At 37.4% G+C, this 20,891-nt stretch overlaps 2 protein-coding genes across 2 annotated transcripts in view; one reads left to right on the top strand and one right to left on the bottom strand.

The window, feature by feature from the left end:
• The window catches only part of LOC134825041 (uncharacterized), an 852,482-nt gene that overhangs the window by 218,643 nt on the left and 612,948 nt on the right, over positions 1-20,891 (top strand). The gene's annotated exons all lie outside the window — the stretch shown is intronic.
• LOC134820821 (uncharacterized) lies at positions 5,572-8,890 on the bottom strand. Its single transcript, XM_063831456.1, has 3 exons — positions 8,697-8,890; positions 7,173-7,300; positions 5,572-7,070 (listed from the first exon to the last, which is right to left on the bottom strand). Exons 1-3 carry the CDS (start codon positions 8,854-8,856, stop codon positions 6,648-6,650), a joined length of 711 nt encoding a protein of 236 aa, XP_063687526.1. The 5' UTR covers positions 8,857-8,890; the 3' UTR covers positions 5,572-6,647.

Raw genomic sequence — 20,891 nt, 5'->3', positions numbered from 1 at the left:
AACCCAATGTCAAATCAATTTATATTTTGATATTGAATTGGAATTTCATAGCTTAAACCTGGAGCTGGAGGGGGATTTTTTAAAAACATATAAGAGATATAAAAAGTTTGTTTTAGCAGGAGCTTTCAAAATACGTGTGTAAATCGTCTTCAGCTGCCTTGGCTTATATCCGCCATTGTTTTAAAATTGACATTGGTTTTTCTTAGTGGCAGGTCTTTTTTTCAGTGGCGGGTCTGAGCCACCATACTGGTCACACGAAATATGTAACTACTCGGGTGAATGAGCTAAAAAGCTTTATATGGGCAATTCCACGATAACGGTAACCAGTAACAAAATAATAAAGTTTGGAGGTGGTTTGGGAGAGATAGAAAATCTTTAAGATATTTGACCATATTTTCAGGGGCAAAAAACCGTTTGTTGATATCTAGCCTAGTTTAAAAACTGTAGCGCGTCAAAGTTGGCTTAAATTTAGTGTATCTTTAGTGTGAATATCCCGTTATTTTCCGAAAGATTTTAGGGAGCTTTATTAATCGTAGAATTCAATATTTTATCCTGTATATCAACCTAGTGGGCTTCAGATAGAAGGCCAGCCTAATTTTGAGGGCCAAATTTCTTTACTTTTTGAGTGTCTTATGATCAAATTTTTCCTCTTCGAGTGTGAATAACGCTACCAAATAGTGAAAAATGTTTTACTGTGGCTACACTATAAGTCTGTTTGATTCGTAACTCTCTCTCTAACGGCAACTTTAGTCATCTATAAAGGTCAGAAAATTTCATTCGTTTTGTCACACTGGAAGTGCAAAAAGTAGGGGTAGTGTGATTCACAGGTAGCGTAATTCACAGCTTGGTAGTGTAATTTACACAGCGGAAAATTAATAAAACAAGTGGTTTAAATGCTTTGTTGTGAAATAAATTGTACTTTCAATACTTCCAGGGCAATTCCAGGGACCTATTTTCAACAACTGCCTGAAAGTGTTGGTAATTTAATCGAAATTAGGGTTCCGCCAGGGCAAAATGTGCCACTTTTAGACCTTAAATCGCAAAAATAATGATTTTTAAATGGATTAGGACATCAAAATTGATTTGAAAGTGTTTTATAGTCATTGTTAGGTCTGGGAACACTTATTTGAGTAATTTAAAGGCTTATTTTCAGAAAATATGAGCAATTTGGGGCTAAAATTACCTTATTTTCTTGTCACGTAACTAAATTTTGCTCAAAAGAGCAGTGTTTTTGCCCCAAAAAATTCTAATTTTTATCAAAATCCATGTATAGAGGTATCAAATTAAAGCTCTTGATGACCTCTTCACTTTAAAAACACAAAGAAGTAGTTTAAAATTGATATTATAAGTGATAAAATGGTCTAAAAATGGATTAAAAAAGTTATAAATTTCACCTAATTTCTGTCTAATCATGAACCTTTGAGAGCTCATAAAAAAATCATGCCACAATATTACACTGTACATTTTTCTAGGATTACTCTAAATGTCCTATACTTACAGATAGATCAACTTATAGATGCTTACCAAAGTTAATTTGCAACTTATTTTTGTAGTTTGTCCTAAAAAATGGCAAAAAATGGCCAAAAAATGCAATTTTTGACAAAAAATGAGGTAAAATTAATATTTGAGGTCAAATATCCATTTAATCATTCTAAAAACCTTTTTAAACGTTATTTTGGGGCAAGATACCCCTAGAATACATATTTTGTGGTATATCATACCCCTTAGTCATGCCTATGTCTTATGTCTACCTCGCATGGGCGCCCGGACCACTGTGGTATGGCAGTAGGGTGTAATCTACACCATTACCAGTATCTAATTGGACCAATTAGTGGTCAATTTAATTTAAAATTAGTAATAGTCAGTCTACTTCACCATTTTACAATAGCAGCAACCAAATTAAGAACAAGCAAACATCAATACAACGCACAAACAGAGCAACTGGGCAGAGTGTGAGTTACACTACGTCCAAATGTGAATAACGTTTACTTCCTATATTGTCCCTGTACTACACACATTCCACAAATTTATGTTAGGAAGGACATAGGAAGTTGAAAAAATGTGTACTTTATTATGATCAAGCCTTATTGTAACTTCTGCTATTACACTGGGGCACGAATTGCAATTTTAAGGCAAGATTTCTAAAACACCAAATTATGCCTGTGAATAACGCCTACTTTTTAAAATGCTGCTCACATAAAAAGTATAAGAGATAGACATTAAACTTTTGTTGCCACATCATCACAAACGTTTAAACTTCATTCTGACTTTATATTATCATGCTGCTAATGTTAGCCTACAATTAGCATGCAATTAAAAGCTAAATTTTGTGCAAAGTGTGAATTACACTACGTGGAATTGCCCATATACTATAACAGAGGTGCAGCTTGCTAACCTTACTTGATATATTATAACAGAGGTGCAGCTTGCTAACCTTACTTGATGGTAGGGACTAGGAATGGACGGCCAAGTTCTTATTGAAATAGAATATTCATTATACTGTGGAAATTATGAATAAATAATGAATGGCAAAATAGTTAATTATCAAAGCAGAGGATTTCTAGGGCGCCTTGTCAGAAGGACCTGCATCAGATCTCTGTCTCTTGACCCGTTTGACAGCCAATCCTTCAACCTCCGTACTCGGCTCACCTCCCTCACTCCTTCCCCCTTCTTCTTCTTTTGCTCCCTTCCCGTCAGACATGAAGATATTGTTCTTAAAGCCCCCAAACGGAGCAGCGGAGAATGCTGGTGCTCCAAACATACCTCCAGGAGCACTGTTTCCACTAGGGGCATCATTCCCGCCTGGAGCTTGGCTTGGTGCTGGCACAACCTGGCACATACCTGGGCTGGCCCCAAACAGGGAGTTGCCTCCAGCTGAAGCATTAAATGAGAAGCCCCGAAAAACGCCACTATTAGTTGAACTTGGGTCAAGATTCCCGGCCTTATCATACCTATAATGCTGTGTAGTTTTAACAGTGGGCGCTGCACCAAACAACCCACCTCCTGCTCCAGTTTGGGCACGACCAAATAGTGAGCCAGAGTTCCCCACTTGCGGAAAAGAAGCGGGAGCAGGATTCTTCTCCTCATATTCATGTGCTGTGTTTAATATATCCTGCAAGTTTATAGAGCTCATATCTCGCACTGCAAGACAATGTCCCTTTACAAATGGGTTAAGGGATCGGCTCGCAAATGTGGTGGCAATAAGAGCCTTCTTTATGTTTTCAGGAGTGAATGAATCCCAGTGAATTGAGTTAGCCGAAACTTGAACACGGTTGTAATAGTCTTCAAATGATTCAGCGAAGCCTTGTGATTCAGACAACAGTGTGGCAAGCAGTAATAATGGTGGCGTGTCTTTCATTAATTTCTTCCTAGTTAGGTTTACTATTTCTTTGAACAGGATAGGTTTGTCACTGATCAGTGAGTTTATGATGTCCCTGAGCTGAGGTCCGGCACAAAGGGACATGAGTTCAATCTTAGCTTTCTCTGCTTCTAGGTTTGCATCAGCCTCATTACATTGGCCCCAGTCTACAACACAAAACTTCGATTTTAGCTCATTTACAAAGATGTCGAATTTTACAAGACGATCTTTGCCCAATCCCCATGAAAACTCGAAGTTGGACTTCAGGAGCAAGGTTGTAAGATCGTTTGGCTTCAGCTTGTGAGTCATATTGTTACTGAAGAGATGATTATTCAAAATAGATAGAGCCTTTAAAAAAATAAATTATTGTAAATCGCATGAATTGTGTAATTCAAAATGAAATAATTTTTGCAGCTTACCAATGGCATAAAAGTGGTAAAAATGATTTATCAATTTCTCAACGACAACACAATTATTGAAATTCAGTGAAAAGAAATGATTAAAACAAGTAATAGCTATTTTGGAAAGATATAGTTATAGTATAAACTATAATCAGTAATCACCCTGGCGCAAACCTCGCCTTGTCTCCAAACAAATTGAATACTTGCATTTACTCTTAAAAATTCTAATGACTTAAAGAATTAGTAGGGCTGTCACAGTAATGTAACATTAGTAGTAGGGCTGTCACAGTAATGTAACATTAGTAGTAGGGCTGTCACAGTAATGTAACATTAGTAGTGGGGCTGTCACAGTAATGTAACATTAGTAGTAGGGCTGTCACAGTAATGTAACATTAGTAGTGGGGCTGTCACTACAGTGCAGTGTGACACATTGCTGAGGGTGTGTAAGTAGTGTAACTGTAACAAGGCTGTCTGTACATTGTAACTACACTTTACTATACCATCAGTGTCATGTCACAAGTCGTGTGACCAGTGATCGTCTGAGTCCGAGTCCGAGGCCTCGGTTTTAACGAGGAATGACGATTTTTCCTCGGCCTCGGCCAGAATTCCAGAAGAATGATTCCTCGGTTTGCCTAAGTAAAAAATCGAGTTGCCATTGCAATCTTCAAATTTAACCGAGGATTTGACCGAGGATTTTGTACAAATGTTACCATGGAACAACATCTAGGCACTTTAAAATTTCGTAATTTTAGAAAATTGGTACGCAACTTTTGTTGAAAGTATTTTTTAAATAGATTGTTCAAGGTTGAAACATACTTACATAAACAGCAATCCTGAGAAATTCTACCTCATTCTACATCCGAATCGTTAGCGAAATATCTGATGCAATTAATACTTTTTTGAACCAAAATTCATCGGCCTCGTCCTCGGTTCAAATTAGTACTCCTCGGCCTTGGCCTCGGTTGAAAAAATAAAACCTCGGTTCTCCTCGGCCTCGGTTAAATTACAATATGCCTTCCTCGGCCTCGGTTAAATTACAATATGCCTTCCTCGGCCTCGGTTAAATTACAATATGCCTTCCTCGGCCTCGGTCGCAAATCCTGCCCTCGGTCGATCACTGCGTGTGACTCCTGTCAGTTAATTATTATTGCACATAGAACTATAGAACACTGGGATCGGATCCAAATCGTACCGTGCAGCCCTGAGGGTTGAAGAGAAAATATATCTTTACCTGAGTGTCAACTGGCCTGTGATGCATAGAGCAAGATAATATTTTGATCATTAGAAGAATGAAGGGTTGTGATCAACATAAGTAGTGATGTTAGGAGTAAATGTCACACAGTGCTGGTACAGTGTGTCAGTATTTGTAATCGGGTCACATCAGGGCCAAATTATTGTTTGAAAGTGTAATTATGTATTTCTGAACATGATATTTTCAGATCTGCACCGACAAAAGATAACAAACGAGAATCTTATGGCTGTAAGTAACTCTAGTAATTATGTGTTTTAAACGTTTTCAAGACAGGTCCCACTTTCTTAGTACTTATTTTCAACCTTTTTATCTAAGCTTGTATTGATTGTATAGACCTCCAAGTCAGTGGACATCTAAACAGAAGTGTCTAGCACATTCCTTTATTCCTGTTAGTAAAATTTGTTCCATCGCTACTCAATTATATACTACTAGACAGCCTGTAGTCACAGGGAAGAAGCTAATAATATTTTTTGATATTCAGTTTTCATCCCATTAAAAAAATCTATCTTTACCGAAGGTACAGCCGATTATTTTGTAAAACAATCTAAACACAACGTAATCACAGAAAAACGATTAGAATGCCACACACGTGCACGTTTCCATCTCGTTACTATGCGACCTATAAAATTTTACCCAATTTGCACGTGGGCGGTCATACGTGCAAAAATAAACTTTCAAATTTTAAGTAAGACTGATAGTCAGTTTTTATCGCATCAAAAAATATCCATCCCAACTAGAGATACAGCCGATTATTATACATAAAACATACTAAACACAACATAATCACCAGAAAATGATCTAAATGTATTTTTTGATCAGACAAAAAGAATTTTTCGTGTTATAATAATGATAGTGCAACCCAGCCGGATTTCACTGTCGCATTTAAAAAGTATGAACCCACTTAGTCGAACCTGCAAAAAATTTGTCAAGCAATCAAGATACATTTATAAAACAAAATTATGAAAAATCACCAGCAAAGATTAAGGAACCACAGTCAAACTTGATTAACGTGATTTACAAGTAAGCAAGTACACTATACAGCAATTATTGTACTTGTAAAAACCGGCAAAAGCTGCCATTTCGCCGGCATTATTATTGTGGCATTATTATTGTTGATTCCCGAAACATATTTTTTCGATTTCCTCACAAACCGAAGGAATTAGGGTACATTGTTTGTTTATTTAACTTGAATATAGATGTGATGATTCCGCTTCGTTTTAGTCCATTTGGAGGTCCTTAAAATATTCAGAAGCTGCGATAAAAAAAGTTTAAAATAAGTGGTAAGAAAGTGATGATTGTGAATTTTCCACAATAGGTACCTCTAAATAATAAATAATAAAATTTGGTAGCTTAAACAAAAAATCTAAGCCCCGTGGATAAACCACAAAACTTATGCTCTATTGTGTGAAACAAAGATACTAGATCAAGATAACTATCAAGGAGTGTATGCATAGGTCATAAAAAGTTTTGGAACGAAGATGACATGCTTATGAAGCGAGCTAACAGTCTAATTGCTAATAAGTTCAAAAATATCATGACATTAGGTTGCATCCTAAACAGTTTAAGCAAATAACAAAGTTATACTGTCAATTAATCGCTCATGCCATAACTTTTCTTGAACAGGTAATAGGAAATATCAATTCAAAAGGTCATCATTTTCCCTACTCTGCTCCAAGCTTGACTGAGTAACTTGGTCATTTTTTTTAACCGATTCAGTTTCTGTAAGAGAATTTTTATTTTCTTTCTGAGGTTGAATATTATTATTTTTTCTTGAATTGTTGTCATTTTTGTGCCAATGTTCCATTCGTCCATTTTCTCTTCCTTTCTTAGGCTTAAACTTGTCTTCAAGTCTCTTTTGGTGATGAGGGAATGGATAGTCATCCTTCTCTTTAGGTCTAGAGTTAAATTTCTTGAACTTTTGTTGTCTCGGAATTGGTTTGCCAGGAGAAGATTTCAGTTCAGGAGGCTGATAACCAGCTTCTTTCTTGGCTGGTTCTTCGATGTCAAGCTTTATGGATATAGCAGGAACTTTTCTTTCCACTTCGATGTTTTGCAAGTTCTGAAATTATCATAAATAGTGTCAAAGGACTAAAATGAAGGGTACAATTTTTGGGTGTGCACAAAATGAAATTAACACTTTAATGTACATGAATTACTGTACCTGATCATTCTTAGGTGTCCAGATTTCTGTTATGGTTACAAAATAAATAGTGTTTGTCTGGTGGAGGTGAATGCTCTTCTTCAAGAGCTCTGCTGTGCTAACTGCTTTGTTTACTGCTCCACCAATACCTAAGTTATTATATTTTCACGTCGGAAAATGGCGTTTCTCTTGTATCAAATATAATATAATATAGTTCGTAATATAAATGTCAAATCAGTTTAGCTTTAAGTACACTGCAGCATAACTTATGTATGTTAATTATAACAGCTAAAAAGCAAACAAATTAGTCCGGTCAGTTATGGATATTTACCTGCATTTCATAGTAGAGGGCTGAATTTTTTTTGGGGGCTCTCGAAGGTCTTTAGAACCGAAAAAATTTCGGAGCCCTAAAATTCAGACTGGGAAAATCGCCTGTTTGGCCACGCCCATTTTTGGAACAAAATTTCCAGGCGCAATTTGAGAGAAATATATATAATAATGTCATTCCTAACATGTTAGGGGTCTAAATCTATGTTTTTTTGCACGACGAATCGATTGGAAAGGTTCTTAAAGCTCTAAAACACTTATTTTTTTTCAGTCGCAATTGATAAAAATTGTTCAAAATCGATTTCCGGACATGTTAGGAAAATTCAAGCCCTAAAACACTTTAGTGGAAAAATGAAGAAACCGTCTTTCTTTGTACCAATCTTGGAATCAGAATTGGTTCAAAAATTTAATATCTGGTTTACTCCGTCACACATTTAAGAAAATATATGAGGAATGTTTAGGGCACCCTGGGCCTGACAAGGAATGCTGAGTAGTGTAGGATTACTTTGTGACCTGGAAGTGCTGGAAATTGTTATAATATCATATAGTCGCAAGCAAAGAGCACACAGCAGGCACAAATAAGTTTACTTTGTCACATACTCTTGATGATATCTACACATGTTTGAAATTGAGCAAATATTGATATACCATCTTAAACACCCTATATTACGTACTGGATCAATCAACACTATTACAGCCATGCACCAGTCACATAAATTATTCTGTGGTAGTAATTTGTTTGCAGTGTCACAATTAAAACATCGAAACATGGTAAAAAATACGTTAATTTTGTCACAAAAACTATTATAACTCTGTTTGCTCCTTGCTGGAAGATAATTAGTTTATCGAAATTTGTATGATGATAAAATTATATTGAATTCTAATAGAGATATATGGTGAACTTCAAAATAGGGCAAGCAATCTTAATTTCGTCATGCATAAGTTGTTTTTTATTATGGTTGAAATTGATTAATACAAGAAATTTTTAGCAGCCCATACCAGTTTTCCGCATTAAGTTTATATTGTTGGGGCACAAAATATTAATTCTGTCACATTTTTAGAGTTTTAGTGACTTAGCAAAATTTAACTCAACATTGTTAAACTTGAGCTCTGATATAGAAAATAATTTGATCGTTAGGTTGATTGGTGATAAATGATAAAATTGAGTCACGAATTGCTTTTTCTAAATATGATTTAACAAATTTGAAAGAAAAATACCTGAGATTGTACAAGTGCGCTTTTCATTAAGCTCTTTTTTGGAGAAATGAACAAAGCCATGTAGTTTTCCGTAATGGCTACACTTTACAATGTCTTTATCTGCAACATTAAAGTTCTTTATAACTTCCTTTTTCTCGTAATTTTCCATTTCAATTTTCATGCTCTGCTCATCTTCAACATAGCGTAGCCTAATTTGTAATGTTCACTTAGGTACATAAAACATTGTATAATATAGTACTTCAATTTCAGAATCACATATATGCAATTGGAACAGTTTTGCTGTGGCTAGCAAAGTCAAAATCGCCAAAGAGAGATAGAGATCAGATGTTGGAGAATCTTATGTCTGAAATGATGAACGCTTCACCTACTGACAGACCAACTCTGGAAATAGTTTCACAGGTTTTAAACATTGTTAAATCATTGAAACATTTTAATATATGTTTTAAAAAGCAAACGATTCTGCAAAAACATGGAATTAACTTTTAATTTGCAAAGCTAATATCCATTGATCAACCATCAGGCTTGTGAAATGATACTACAGCGCTTCCAAGTGTCATCAAAAGATATTCTGAATGTGATGTATGATGACTGTGTCCGAAATCCTAGCGCATCAGGTAAATAACTACTTATTTCTTACTTCTGTGCGTAAGGGGGGCAGCATTTTTGCGAATTGTAGGTATTTTAAAAAGAAAATACGTCTGATTTATGTATTGGGGGGGGGGGGGGGGGGGGGGGGGGGTGGGGTGACATGTCCGCCTATGTCCTGTCCTTTTTAGATTCTATGAGATTACAGACATGTATTTTGGGACGGAAGCGGAATTAGACGGCAATTTGCGGACATTGACAAACATTAATGAACACAAAAATTTCTAAGCTATAAATTTTTAAAAATTATCATGAAAACCACTTTTCTCACTTTCTCTACCTACTCCTTGATGTACGATCTTGGAATCGAGGCTTCCCCTTTGTAATGCGATATCTGAAGGCAGGGCTCCTCTGAGCTGGAAATGTTGTTCCGTTCCTTCCCCTAGAGTATTTTGATGTGCGGCCAAGCAGCTTCTAAATTACTTACTTTAACCAGATATCCGATCAATTCCTAAATTGTGTCACTATGAGAGTGTAAGTGAAATTGAGTGGAATTTAAATTGAAATATTGTCGAATTGGTATTATTTTAGAGGGTAAAAAAGAAAATTATCAACAGCCAAACAACCCCCTCCCTCCTTGTAATCAACCGTGATCAATTTTGATTACCTAATGTGTGAAAGACCCCTTAGCTGGGTAAATTGATAGGAGTACTTAACCCATGGAGTTTTATTGAACAAATAAATGAAGATCATGATCACCAGCATTGTCAAGGTCACGTGTTCAGGGTAGCTAACTCACGTGACTCCATACTTGACAGTCACGTGACTCAGCTCTAGACTGTGATTACCACTGTTTCAGACAGTGGCTGCTTGCCAACAGCCCTGTCAAGAGCATCAACAGGGTGTGCCACATAACATTTTACTGTCCGCTATTGTCTGCTTATAATGTCCACCAATGTCCGCCAATGTTGGCCTATGTCCGCTTATGTACTGTCCTGTCCTATACTTTCTGGATTCTATGAGATAAGCAGACTTTGGCATGTCACCCCCTCACCCACCCCTGTATTATCCCGTTTACTTAAACGTTCAGTCCTAGGCGAAATAGGCTCTAGCAGGAGGGGGGGGTGATAAAAAGCTGTAGGGGGTGGCAAAAAGGGCTGACCTTTTTTCTTCTATTTTAAGGAAATTAGAAAATGTTAGGGGCAGCAAATAAATTTAGCAGGGGCAGCACATAGGTACGTGTTGCCACTGATTCTTCAGAAAGAAAGCAACTTTGCTCTCAGTGCCTAAATATCTCAAGCAATCACAAAACTTTATAATGATGACCAAATAAAAATTCAGAATATAAAAATGTTGTGATGGACATATTTTGATGCAATAAAACTGACTCCCCCCTGTGACCACAAGCTTTCTAGTATATAATATTTTATATCATATATATAATATGACTAGGGTAAACCGGCCTTTGGCTGAATTCCACTGTTGCAGTTAGCCTGCAAAAAGTTTTAAAAGAATATAATATACCGATATTTATAATTATGAAACATTACCAGGGAGGTTGAAACTTAGATGAGAAGTATGGACCCGTAAAGTATGACGTATGAAATACGTAAATCGAAAAGTACGACTAGTATAGTACAAAATACTTTTTGGTACAAAAATTTTATAAGACGCAACATTTCGAAACTTCAAGTTGTTAGCCAATGAACAAATCAAACAAATAAAAGTCAACTTAGCTCATGTCTCTATTTTCAAACAGTCCTATATATATTTTCAAACAGTCGTATTTCAAAATGTTTCTCTCGCGCATGGATTTTGGGACTGTACTTTTCAATACAAATTTAAGAGTATGTATGAAACCGTCGAATTGAAAAGTCTGTACTTCTCATCTTAGGGTTGAAAAGAACACACTCAAACTTTAACTAAGATATGAAAATGGAATGAACTAGTACCATGTCTTGCACATCAGATCGAAGCGTCTTTAAATTATTTACTATTTTTATTGTATAGTATTGCTGTGTGTGAATTTGATTATAAATTTTCTAATTCTAATTACCTTACAAGACATTTTTGTGGCGGACCAATGTGCGACGACCGAAATTTTGGCGGTCCAAAAATATGGCGAAATTGAACAAAAACCGTCACATTTCGGACGTCACAGAAAATAAGGGTATTTTTCATCATTTTGTTTTCTGACACAAAGGAAATTCAAAATTTTCTAAAAATCGGTAAAATCATGTTGAAACAAAATGAAACTTATAAATCGATTTCTTCATCTTCCTCTAAGGGGTCCGGCTCGAATCTTTCAGTTTCACTTATTGAGTTTGGTATTAAATTGTTTATCTTGACTTAGTCTATAAGACGTTTATGTTAGCACATAAATGTAATTTATTGTAAATTTAAAACGTATAACTTGACATTAAATTCATCATGGAATATTGTGTTTATTTGTCCCACCATCATATCACTAACTTTTCAAGAACAAAATGAATCGATGAAGCCACAATTATTGGAATAAGCTAAAAATAATGCGACGGATTCTATTACGACGACCGAAATTTTGGCGGTCCGAAAATATGGCGAAATTTCGGGAAAACCGTCGCATTTCGTACGTTATAAAAATGTCTTGTAAGGTATAGAGAAAATCTGTGAAATCTCTAAATTCTCTAAATCACTGGTGATTTCATAATTTTGTTGGGTTTGTTTTCCTGTTGCTTGAAATACAGACTATCTGAGCGCTTTTGTAATCTTGCACCTTTTTAACTGCGACAGTGAATCATGTTAAAATTGGGTATTTATCATCAGCTACCACAATAAGAACTATTCACCAATTTTATCTTAATCTATTGGTCAATTAATTAATTAGCCATGTTGCTCGGTTTCAGCCTTGAAAGCTTGAACTGCTAATTTCAGCATTGGTGGAGAAAAGAAAAAAATTTAGATTGAAAGGACCACTAATAAAACCCAGAACTAAATCGCCATATCAGGTACATTTACATTTAGTCACTAGTTTCAGTATTAGGTCATTGATAGCCAGTAATAGATAATAAATAAACATGAATCCTTATAATATAGTTAGTGACATAACATAGTTATAATTTATAAACTTTGCTCAGTTGGTAAGCATTGAAGATAAAGGAGGAGAATTGAGAGACGGTAGTTTGATAGAGGAACAAACTGAGGTAGAAGCTGGACCTCCAAAAATTACTGACATCGAGCAAGGGACAGTTGACCCAGATGAAAGTGTCTCATCACATGATACACATGATAGTCTAGATGTGAGTTGTTCACTGTATTAAGGGTATCCTCAAGTACTCCTTAATTATGGGTGGGCCAAAAGTCACTAGACATACGTTGGCCTTAATAGCTCCGCCGTGTTTTATATTTGAGAGCTGTTGCTTTGCAGATAGCATACTGTACCTTCTGGTTCGAGGATTCTGTAGCCAAAATTTGAAAATTCGAATATTTTAGACCACGCCCATTCAAAATTAAAACACCTATATTGTTCTCTCTGGACATGCTGGACGCCTGATTTTTTCAGAGAAAACGGATTAGAGATGACGAAGTTATCAAGCATTTTCTGTATCTCGTTAACAAAATTGACTGGGTGATTATGTGAAACCATGACACGACACCTTAATTGGGCAGCCTTAACGATTCCCATAATGTTTAATGTGGTGGTTAACGGGGTGACCTTATCACGTGATCAGGTAAGCCAATCACCTGATCACAAGTAATGAATAAACTCGTTATGCTTTGTATCTCGTTCATCTGAGAAGCTAAAACTGTAATTTTTTCAGGACAAACGTAATTCGAATGGCCAAACACAATTCAATAAAATTTAGCTCGATCCAACTATCCAAACTATCAAATAAATGCAAAAATGTACCTTGATTTGAAAAAATGAACTCAATATTTTTCAATTTGACACATTCCTCGAACCAGTGGTGGTAGTAAGTCGTACCAGAAAGAATTGTTTCAATTGGTCACTCAGTGACTGAGCTATTAAGGCCAACGTATGCCCAGTGACTTTTGGCCCACCCTGTAAATAAATTGCATTTTTATATATTTGAGCGGGGGAGGTTCGGGTACTAACTTCTGTACGTAACGTCGAAGTCGGATCTACGCCAGAAAACCCTATCCATAATGCATACAGTTCCTCTTTAGAGTTTGTCCCAACTTCCCTCTTTAGCATAGACACATAGCTTTGTCTAGGTCTGCCTTGCTGTGTTCTACCATGCAGAGGTTCCCATAAGACTAGACTAAAACACTGGCCAATAGCTCAGGATAGGATGTCAGATATAGTATCCCGCCATTTTTAATCTCCTGGATACCATACAGAGTAACATACATATGGAAATATACCCGATTGGCACTAACGCGTAATGTTAGAACGACAATACATTCGATTAACGATTTAAATGGGAATAAATAAAATTAATGCAAAGATAGAAATATTATAACACAAATTACTATAGTATATATATTGCAGTATACAATATACAGTAACAGTTACTGTAAAAATCGTAACATGATATTTTTGTTAATAGCGCTCGACTTTCAAAGTATGGTTGACGACGCAAATTGGTAGAAATATGCGCGGCGTTCCTTGAACCTTTTACTTTAGTTGTTCCGAAGCACAAATGAAGTGGTCCATTTTTCATCTCTACAAATTTTGTGGGCGGAGTGCCATGCGGGTATGGGATATAACACTAATTCGTTCGCCCAAAAATTTCACGTGACTTTGGTTTTTATGGTTTTGCAGCCGTACAAAACGGTTTTACATAAACCCTAATCCCAACCCTAACCCTTACCATAACCCTGAAACTATCCATAACCCTTACCACAACCCTAACCCTAACCCTAACCCTAACCCGAGCCATAAACAATCAAATTCATGTTTTACTAGCTTGTCACGTGACCAAAACTGTTTTTTGCCCATCCCAGGAACCCTGACCGGATGGGGCTTAACTTTGAAAGTAAAAGAGTTGGAGACTTCCGGTTTTTTGTAACATGTTCCTCTTTTAAAAGTAACGTTACCTCTCCAGGAGGAAAATTCAAGACAACGTAATTAATGAGTTATCTCAAAATCTCCAGAAAAGTCCCCTTTCGGGCCGATCAAAAGTTTGCAACTTTAACTTTGCGGATTCCTGTACTCTGGTTGGCTGAATTGTGTCACGTGGTAGCTGCTTGAACATTGGAATACGCCACGCGTGCAAATCATGCTTGTTGTTGCGCGCGAGGTCGAGCCGTCTGTTTAAATTAAACCAACTCTAGTACCACCACCAGCCGGTAACTTTTCCTGGGTATACGAAGTAACCAATTAGGGCTACTAAATGCCGAACACAAGGATATTTCGTATTCGGATCATATGCCTGCAGGCTGTTTGTCGCTTAAGACCATGGTCGCTCTTAACTGAGCGATAAGTGACGTTAAGTGAGACCGTGAGCACCACTTCTTGCCAATTTGCTTTTGAATTACGGCCCAATCATGAAGTGAAACAGTACAAGTTGTGTTTTAACGGCAAAATACAGCGAATTCTAGCCCTTGAAAGTTGTAGGTTTGGAAGATCAATACGGCTGCTTTAATTCTTAAAAGTCTTAAGTTAGAACGGCCAAAACACCCTATTCGGCGTCAGCCAGCTGCACCCAGGAACCCTGACCGGATGGGGCTTAACTTTGAAAGTAAAAGAGTTGGAGACTTCCGGTTTTTTGTAACATGTTCCTCTTTTAAAAGTAACGTTACCTCTCCAGGAGGAAAATTCAAGACAACGTAATTAATGAGTTATCTCAAAATCTCCAGAAAAGTCCCCTTTCGGGCCGATCAAAAGTTTGCAACTTTAACTTTGCGGATTCCTGTACTCTGGTTGGCTGAATTGTGTCACGTGGTAGCTGCTTGAACATTGGAATACGCCACGCGTGCAAATCATGCTTGTTGTTGCGCGCGAGGTCGAGCCGTCTGTTTAAATTAAACCAACTCTAGTACCACCACCAGCCGGTAACTTTTCCTGGGTATACGAAGTAACCAATTAGGGCTACTAAATGCCGAACACAAGGATATTTCGTATTCGGATCATATGCCTGCAGGCTGTTTGTCGCTTAAGACCATGGTCGCTCTTAACTGAGCGATAAGTGACGTTAAGTGAGACCGTGAGCACCACTTCTTGCCAATTTGCTTTTGAATTACGGCCCAATCATGAAGTGAAACAGTACAAGTTGTGTTTTAACGGCAAAATACAGCGAATTCTAGCCCTTGAAAGTTGTAGGTTTGGAAGATCAATACGGCTGCTTTAATTCTTAAAAGTCTTAAGTTAGAACGGCCAAAACACCCTATTCGGCGTCAGCCAGCTGCACCCAGGAACCCTGACCGGATGGGGCTTAACTTTGAAAGTAAAAGAGTTGGAGACTTCCGGTTTTTTGTAACATGTTCCTCTTTTAAAAGTAACGTTACCTCTCCAGGAGGAAAATTCAAGACAACGTAATTAATGAGTTATCTCAAAATCTCCAGAAAAGTCCCCTTTCGGGCCGATCAAAAGTTTGCAACTTTAACTTTGCGGATTCCTGTACTCTGGTTGGCTGAATTGTGTCACGTGGTAGCTGCTTGAACATTGGAATACGCCACGCGTGCAAATCATGCTTGTTGTTGCGCGCGAGGTCGAGCCGTCTGTTTAAATTAAACCAACTCTAGTACCACCACCAGCCGGTAACTTTTCCTGGGATAACTCTCCAGAGAAGCATTTTTACCCTATACTTGATACTACGTCTTCATGGGTGGTGATTCGGAATCAGCGTCCAAAATACACCGACTCAGATCAATTTCATACCCAAAGGGCCTTTTCACAAGAATTTTCTTAAAATTTGGGCGAGCGATTTAATTGTCATACGTTGTATGACCCGCCGCGCACGAGTGCGCGGCTCCCCTGTATCGTAGAAACTCTAGTGAAGCGACAGTGGGGGTCACCACGTGATACAATTAACGATTTAATAGGAGCGCACTTGTAGGTTTACAACCTACCAGGACGCGCGCCGAGTTGGACTCGTCGATGGTCCAATATATGGAACAGATATTTTACGAGTATCACCCGTTAAGAGCGCACGTGTATAGGAAACAAGTGCGCGCCTTGTTTCACGTTGTAGTTTTATAACCTATTAATATTGGACTCGTCGACGGTCTTAATATTTGGAGCAAATTGCAAATAAATACTTTACAATTATTATCCGTTAAATAAAACGTCGCAGTATCTGATTTTATGACTATTTTCCGCGAAGTAACGGCGCACTTGTGCGCGGCATGGTAGGGGCCATAGCATGGAGCAATGCGCGCCATTTTTCCGTAACACTTTCTACAATTGAGGTTACAGTATCGTTTTGGTGCTTACTGGTATGGGCCGCGCTCAGCCTGTCATTTCGCCGAATCTCTAAGCTATGTTTATGAACATAATAGCCTGGGGTCCCCAGGTAAGATAGCCTGAGGTCCCCAGGTAATCTGGCCCAGTGCGGGTTATGGTTAGGCCGTTAGGGTTTTAGGTTAATTGACGATGTCAATTCATCTCAGCTCGGCGCAGCACAGTAGCGCATTTCGCCGATCTAGAGAAGCCTCATTGAGTGCGCGGTGCGGCACAGTAGGCAGTGCGCCATCGACAATAAAACGCGCGCGCTGACCATTGAATGGTTTTTTTGCTTTTATTTCGGCCAGCACATTATTTTGGAAACAATCGAAAAGTTATTATACTTCCCATATAACAATTTTGTTGAAATTTGGTCAGCTTACGTAAACACTTATGTTTTACTGAACCTAATTTAGTTTGAGCAATTTCGATGCTCAGAATTTGAGTTATCAACGAATTTATACCTATTTTGTCATTTTTAGACCTCTTAATCAAGGCCAATCTCTCCAAACTAAATTAGGTTCGGTAGTTAAGTATGATTAAAAGGTCCTGACAAATTTTAAGCATGATTTATGTTCAGGAACCGAAGATATGACAGAATAATACGACAAAAATCAACGAGTTTCGTCAAATTACGCGACTTTTAAACCTAATTTTGCTCCAAAAGCCGCGCACCATCAAATATGGCACCTAGGCGAAACTCACTGATCATTCCAAAAAGGTATGATAAATTTGCTACTGTGAAAATTCTCACAGTCTCTAGAAAACGATGGTACAAAAATTTTGAAAATCCGAGCAAGTTTATTTTTATCATGCACCGCCTAGGCACAGTAACGCATCGCGCTACAAGGTTATAGGTGGGAATATGCAATTTCGATAATATCGTTTCTTTCGGTCATAAAACTAAAAACCCCAAGTCACGTGGCCCGCTGCTCTATCCAAAGCCCTTGCGCTTGCAGTGTCGCGCGCCCACTTCCCCGCTTGTGAAACAAGCACGCCCGCAGTGCAGCGCGAAAGCGCGTATGGCCGCCGGCCGGTTGAAAGTGGTAAAAATGACATTTAATTATTTTTGCATATAACGTAAACTAAATTCTAAACGATTATCTTTAAGACCTGTAATCAAGATGGCTGTAACTTTAAAGATTTTGAATCGATGGACACTTGAATGTAACCTATAATTGACTGCCAAAGCGTCTATCACAGTGCTGGCAAGCACGACCGTTGCATTTATTGTGGGTATACTATGTACCCCCTTTACTATTATACCCCCTTTACTATTATACCCCCTTTACTATTATACCCCCTTTGGTACACGTTACAAGCCTCTTTCGTGCACGCGAAGCGTGCACTCCGGCCGGAGTTTTTCAGGCACTAAGACTCATCGGAAGTCGTTCAGCAGATTTATTTTTAGTCAAAACATTCTAATTTGATGTCAAAGATGACAGGAATAAAAAATAGTTATGTTGAGATTTTTAAGAAATTTGCATAAAATACTCGCCAGCACTGTTATACGAAATTCGGTAAAAAACGGATGATGATTAATCACTCTACACTCGACTGTCGCGTGACTTTTTTAACCCGTTCTCTAGCTGGTTCTGAACGACTTTTCGAAACCCTAACCCTCTAATCTGATCCCAACCCTAACCCTAACCCAATCCTTAACAAAAACATATGCTAAAACCCTAACCCTAACGAGAAATTAGACTAACTTCCTTATACGGTCATATCACGTGATCGATACGGTTTTTCGCCAATATCTCGTCAGGAGAGAATTTTAACCCTATGAGTATGTCATGGGGGGTGATTCGGAATCAGCGTCCGAAAATACATCGATTGAAGTTGGTTACAACCATTGGGGGCCCTTTTAGAACAATCTCGAAGATCGACTGTAGAGTGATTTAGCACGCTCGGTAAAAAACCCAAAATCGCCATATTCAGGTGCCTTAAAAACCATGTTAAAATTGAGTTAGAGATCTGAAATTTTTCAGGGCGTCTAGACCTTGACCAAATCGACTGCAAAAAAAGTTTCAGGTTTCAGGAGCACCGGGAAATGGGTTTTCTAGAACCCCTGTTTTACGATAGATTGTCGTGATACATACATATATACATACATATATTCAGGGATAGACGCTTTGCCAGTCAATTGTAGCCTGTATTTAATTGTCCATAGATTCAAAAATATAAAAGATACAGCCATTTCCGACCACAGGTCTTAAAAATAATTGTTTACACTTTAGTTTACATTGTATAAACAAATTATTTGACGTCATGAACACCCCTTGATGACGTCATCAAGTTAACCGTTTTTAAAACTTGATTTTTGACAAAGTAATAACTTTTTAAAATGATTTTACACCATTAAAAAGTAATTGTATTCAAAATCTGAGGAAATTTTTATCTTAGATAATTGTTCAAGCATTCTGAAAATCTGGTAATCTTGTTTTGCTCTTATGAGTGGGTCAATCATTTATTTTTAATTGTAGTTGACGAAATGAGAGTTCACACTGAGTGGAGACTCTCATTTCGTCAACTACAATTAAAAATAAAATTCTGAAAATCTACCGGAAAGTTTTTCTAGCTTGCTCCTTCATAAAGATATTCGTCATTGAAGTATGTGCTTTTTTGTGTTTTGAAGAATTATTTTATAAAAACGTCAATTTTGCGATTTAGTATTCTCTGGTGTTGGGCCATGCCTTGGATTGTGGAGCTCAGTTCTGCTTCCTATAGGTATAAATTGTGCATTAGGCTAGTTTTAAAATTAAAAATCGAAACGTTGCACACGAGGGGACACGCCCAAATTGATAAAAAATTGCTAAAATCACTGAAAATTGCTGTTTTCGTCATTTTCTGTCAACTTTAGAGTGCCGTTGTGATTACAGTTCTTCTTGAAATACTTTGAAACTTTGCATGTTTATCAAGCTATATATAAAACAATTACAAGCAAAAATTTACGGCGATTCAATATTGGATGCGCACGCAACGTCCGCTCAAAATTTGCACGTGCGAAAGGTGAGAATTTTGCTCATTCGTGATTTCCAACAAATTCTGCTTTGCCACGACAGTTTAATGTCATTATATATGAATTTAATGCCAACTTGAATGAGCTTATTAAGTGGCATATTCAGTCAGTGATCGACCGATATGCTTACCTAAACACAAGGAAATGTTTTTAAAGGAAAAATTTCGAAATTCTCGTTGAAACTTCCTCCTTATTAATGAAGATATCAGTTTAACTTTATATTTCGACTTTATAAAGTACCCTGACATTATAATCAAAAAGAGATGATATTTTACCAAAACCCATAATCATGGGTAGAGTGGACCGCTGCCAGTGTCCCTCTTTCCCAAACAAAAGGAAATGATATTAATTTGATTGACCGTTCTCAAATGCAAAATGATACCGAGAATGAAATCGGTCGCTCGCTTTTCCCATTCATTTACAATTGTAATAGATTAAGAAGAACTACCCAAAGGCAGCTGTACTCGGCAATAAAGATTCAATAAACTTCAGCTAATTTAATAAGTAATAACTACAAACTACCACCCTTACCCCGAAATACTAGGTATCGACCCGAACGCAACCCAAAGAGATTTTTACAGCATCTGATTAATGTAATCAATCAAAACTTATTACAATTCGTAAGCCGTGAATGAATGGGAAAAGCGAGCGACCGATTTCATTCTCGGTATCATTTTGCATTTGAGAACGGTCAATCAAATTAATATCATTTCCTTTTGTTTGGGAAAGAGGGACACTGGCAGCGGTCCACTCTACCCATGATTATGGGTTTTGGTAAAATAGATAAATACATATTGATATACTTCACGACAATCTGTTGCATGTTGTAAAACAGTGGTTCCAGAAAACCTATTCCCAATACTCCTGAAACTTGAAACTTTTTTGCAATCGATTTGGTCAACGTCTCGTCGCCCTGCAAAATTTCAGATCTCTAACTCAAATTTAACATGGTTTTTAAGGCACCTGAATATGACGATTTTGGGTTTTTTACCGAATTTCGTATAACAGTGCTTTGCGCAAATTTCTTAAAAACCTCCACATAACTATTTCATAATTCTGAGTATAATGGTAGTATAGTGAGTGTAATGGCAACGGTCGTGCTTGCCAGCACTGTGGTATTGGACGCAATATTTCGAAAATTCAAGTTGTTAGCCAATGAACAAATAAAAACTAGTAATTTTTAAAGGTAAATATTCAAGTTGTT

The sequence above is a fragment of the Bolinopsis microptera genome, chromosome 1 (genome assembly GCF_026151205.1).
Source record: "Bolinopsis microptera isolate Bmic1 chromosome 1, MBARI_Bmic_1.0, whole genome shotgun sequence".
NCBI lineage: Eukaryota > Metazoa > Ctenophora > Tentaculata > Lobata > Bolinopsidae > Bolinopsis > Bolinopsis microptera.
Note: the sequence above shows the minus strand (reverse complement) of the source record. Positions and strands in the feature narration are given on the sequence as shown.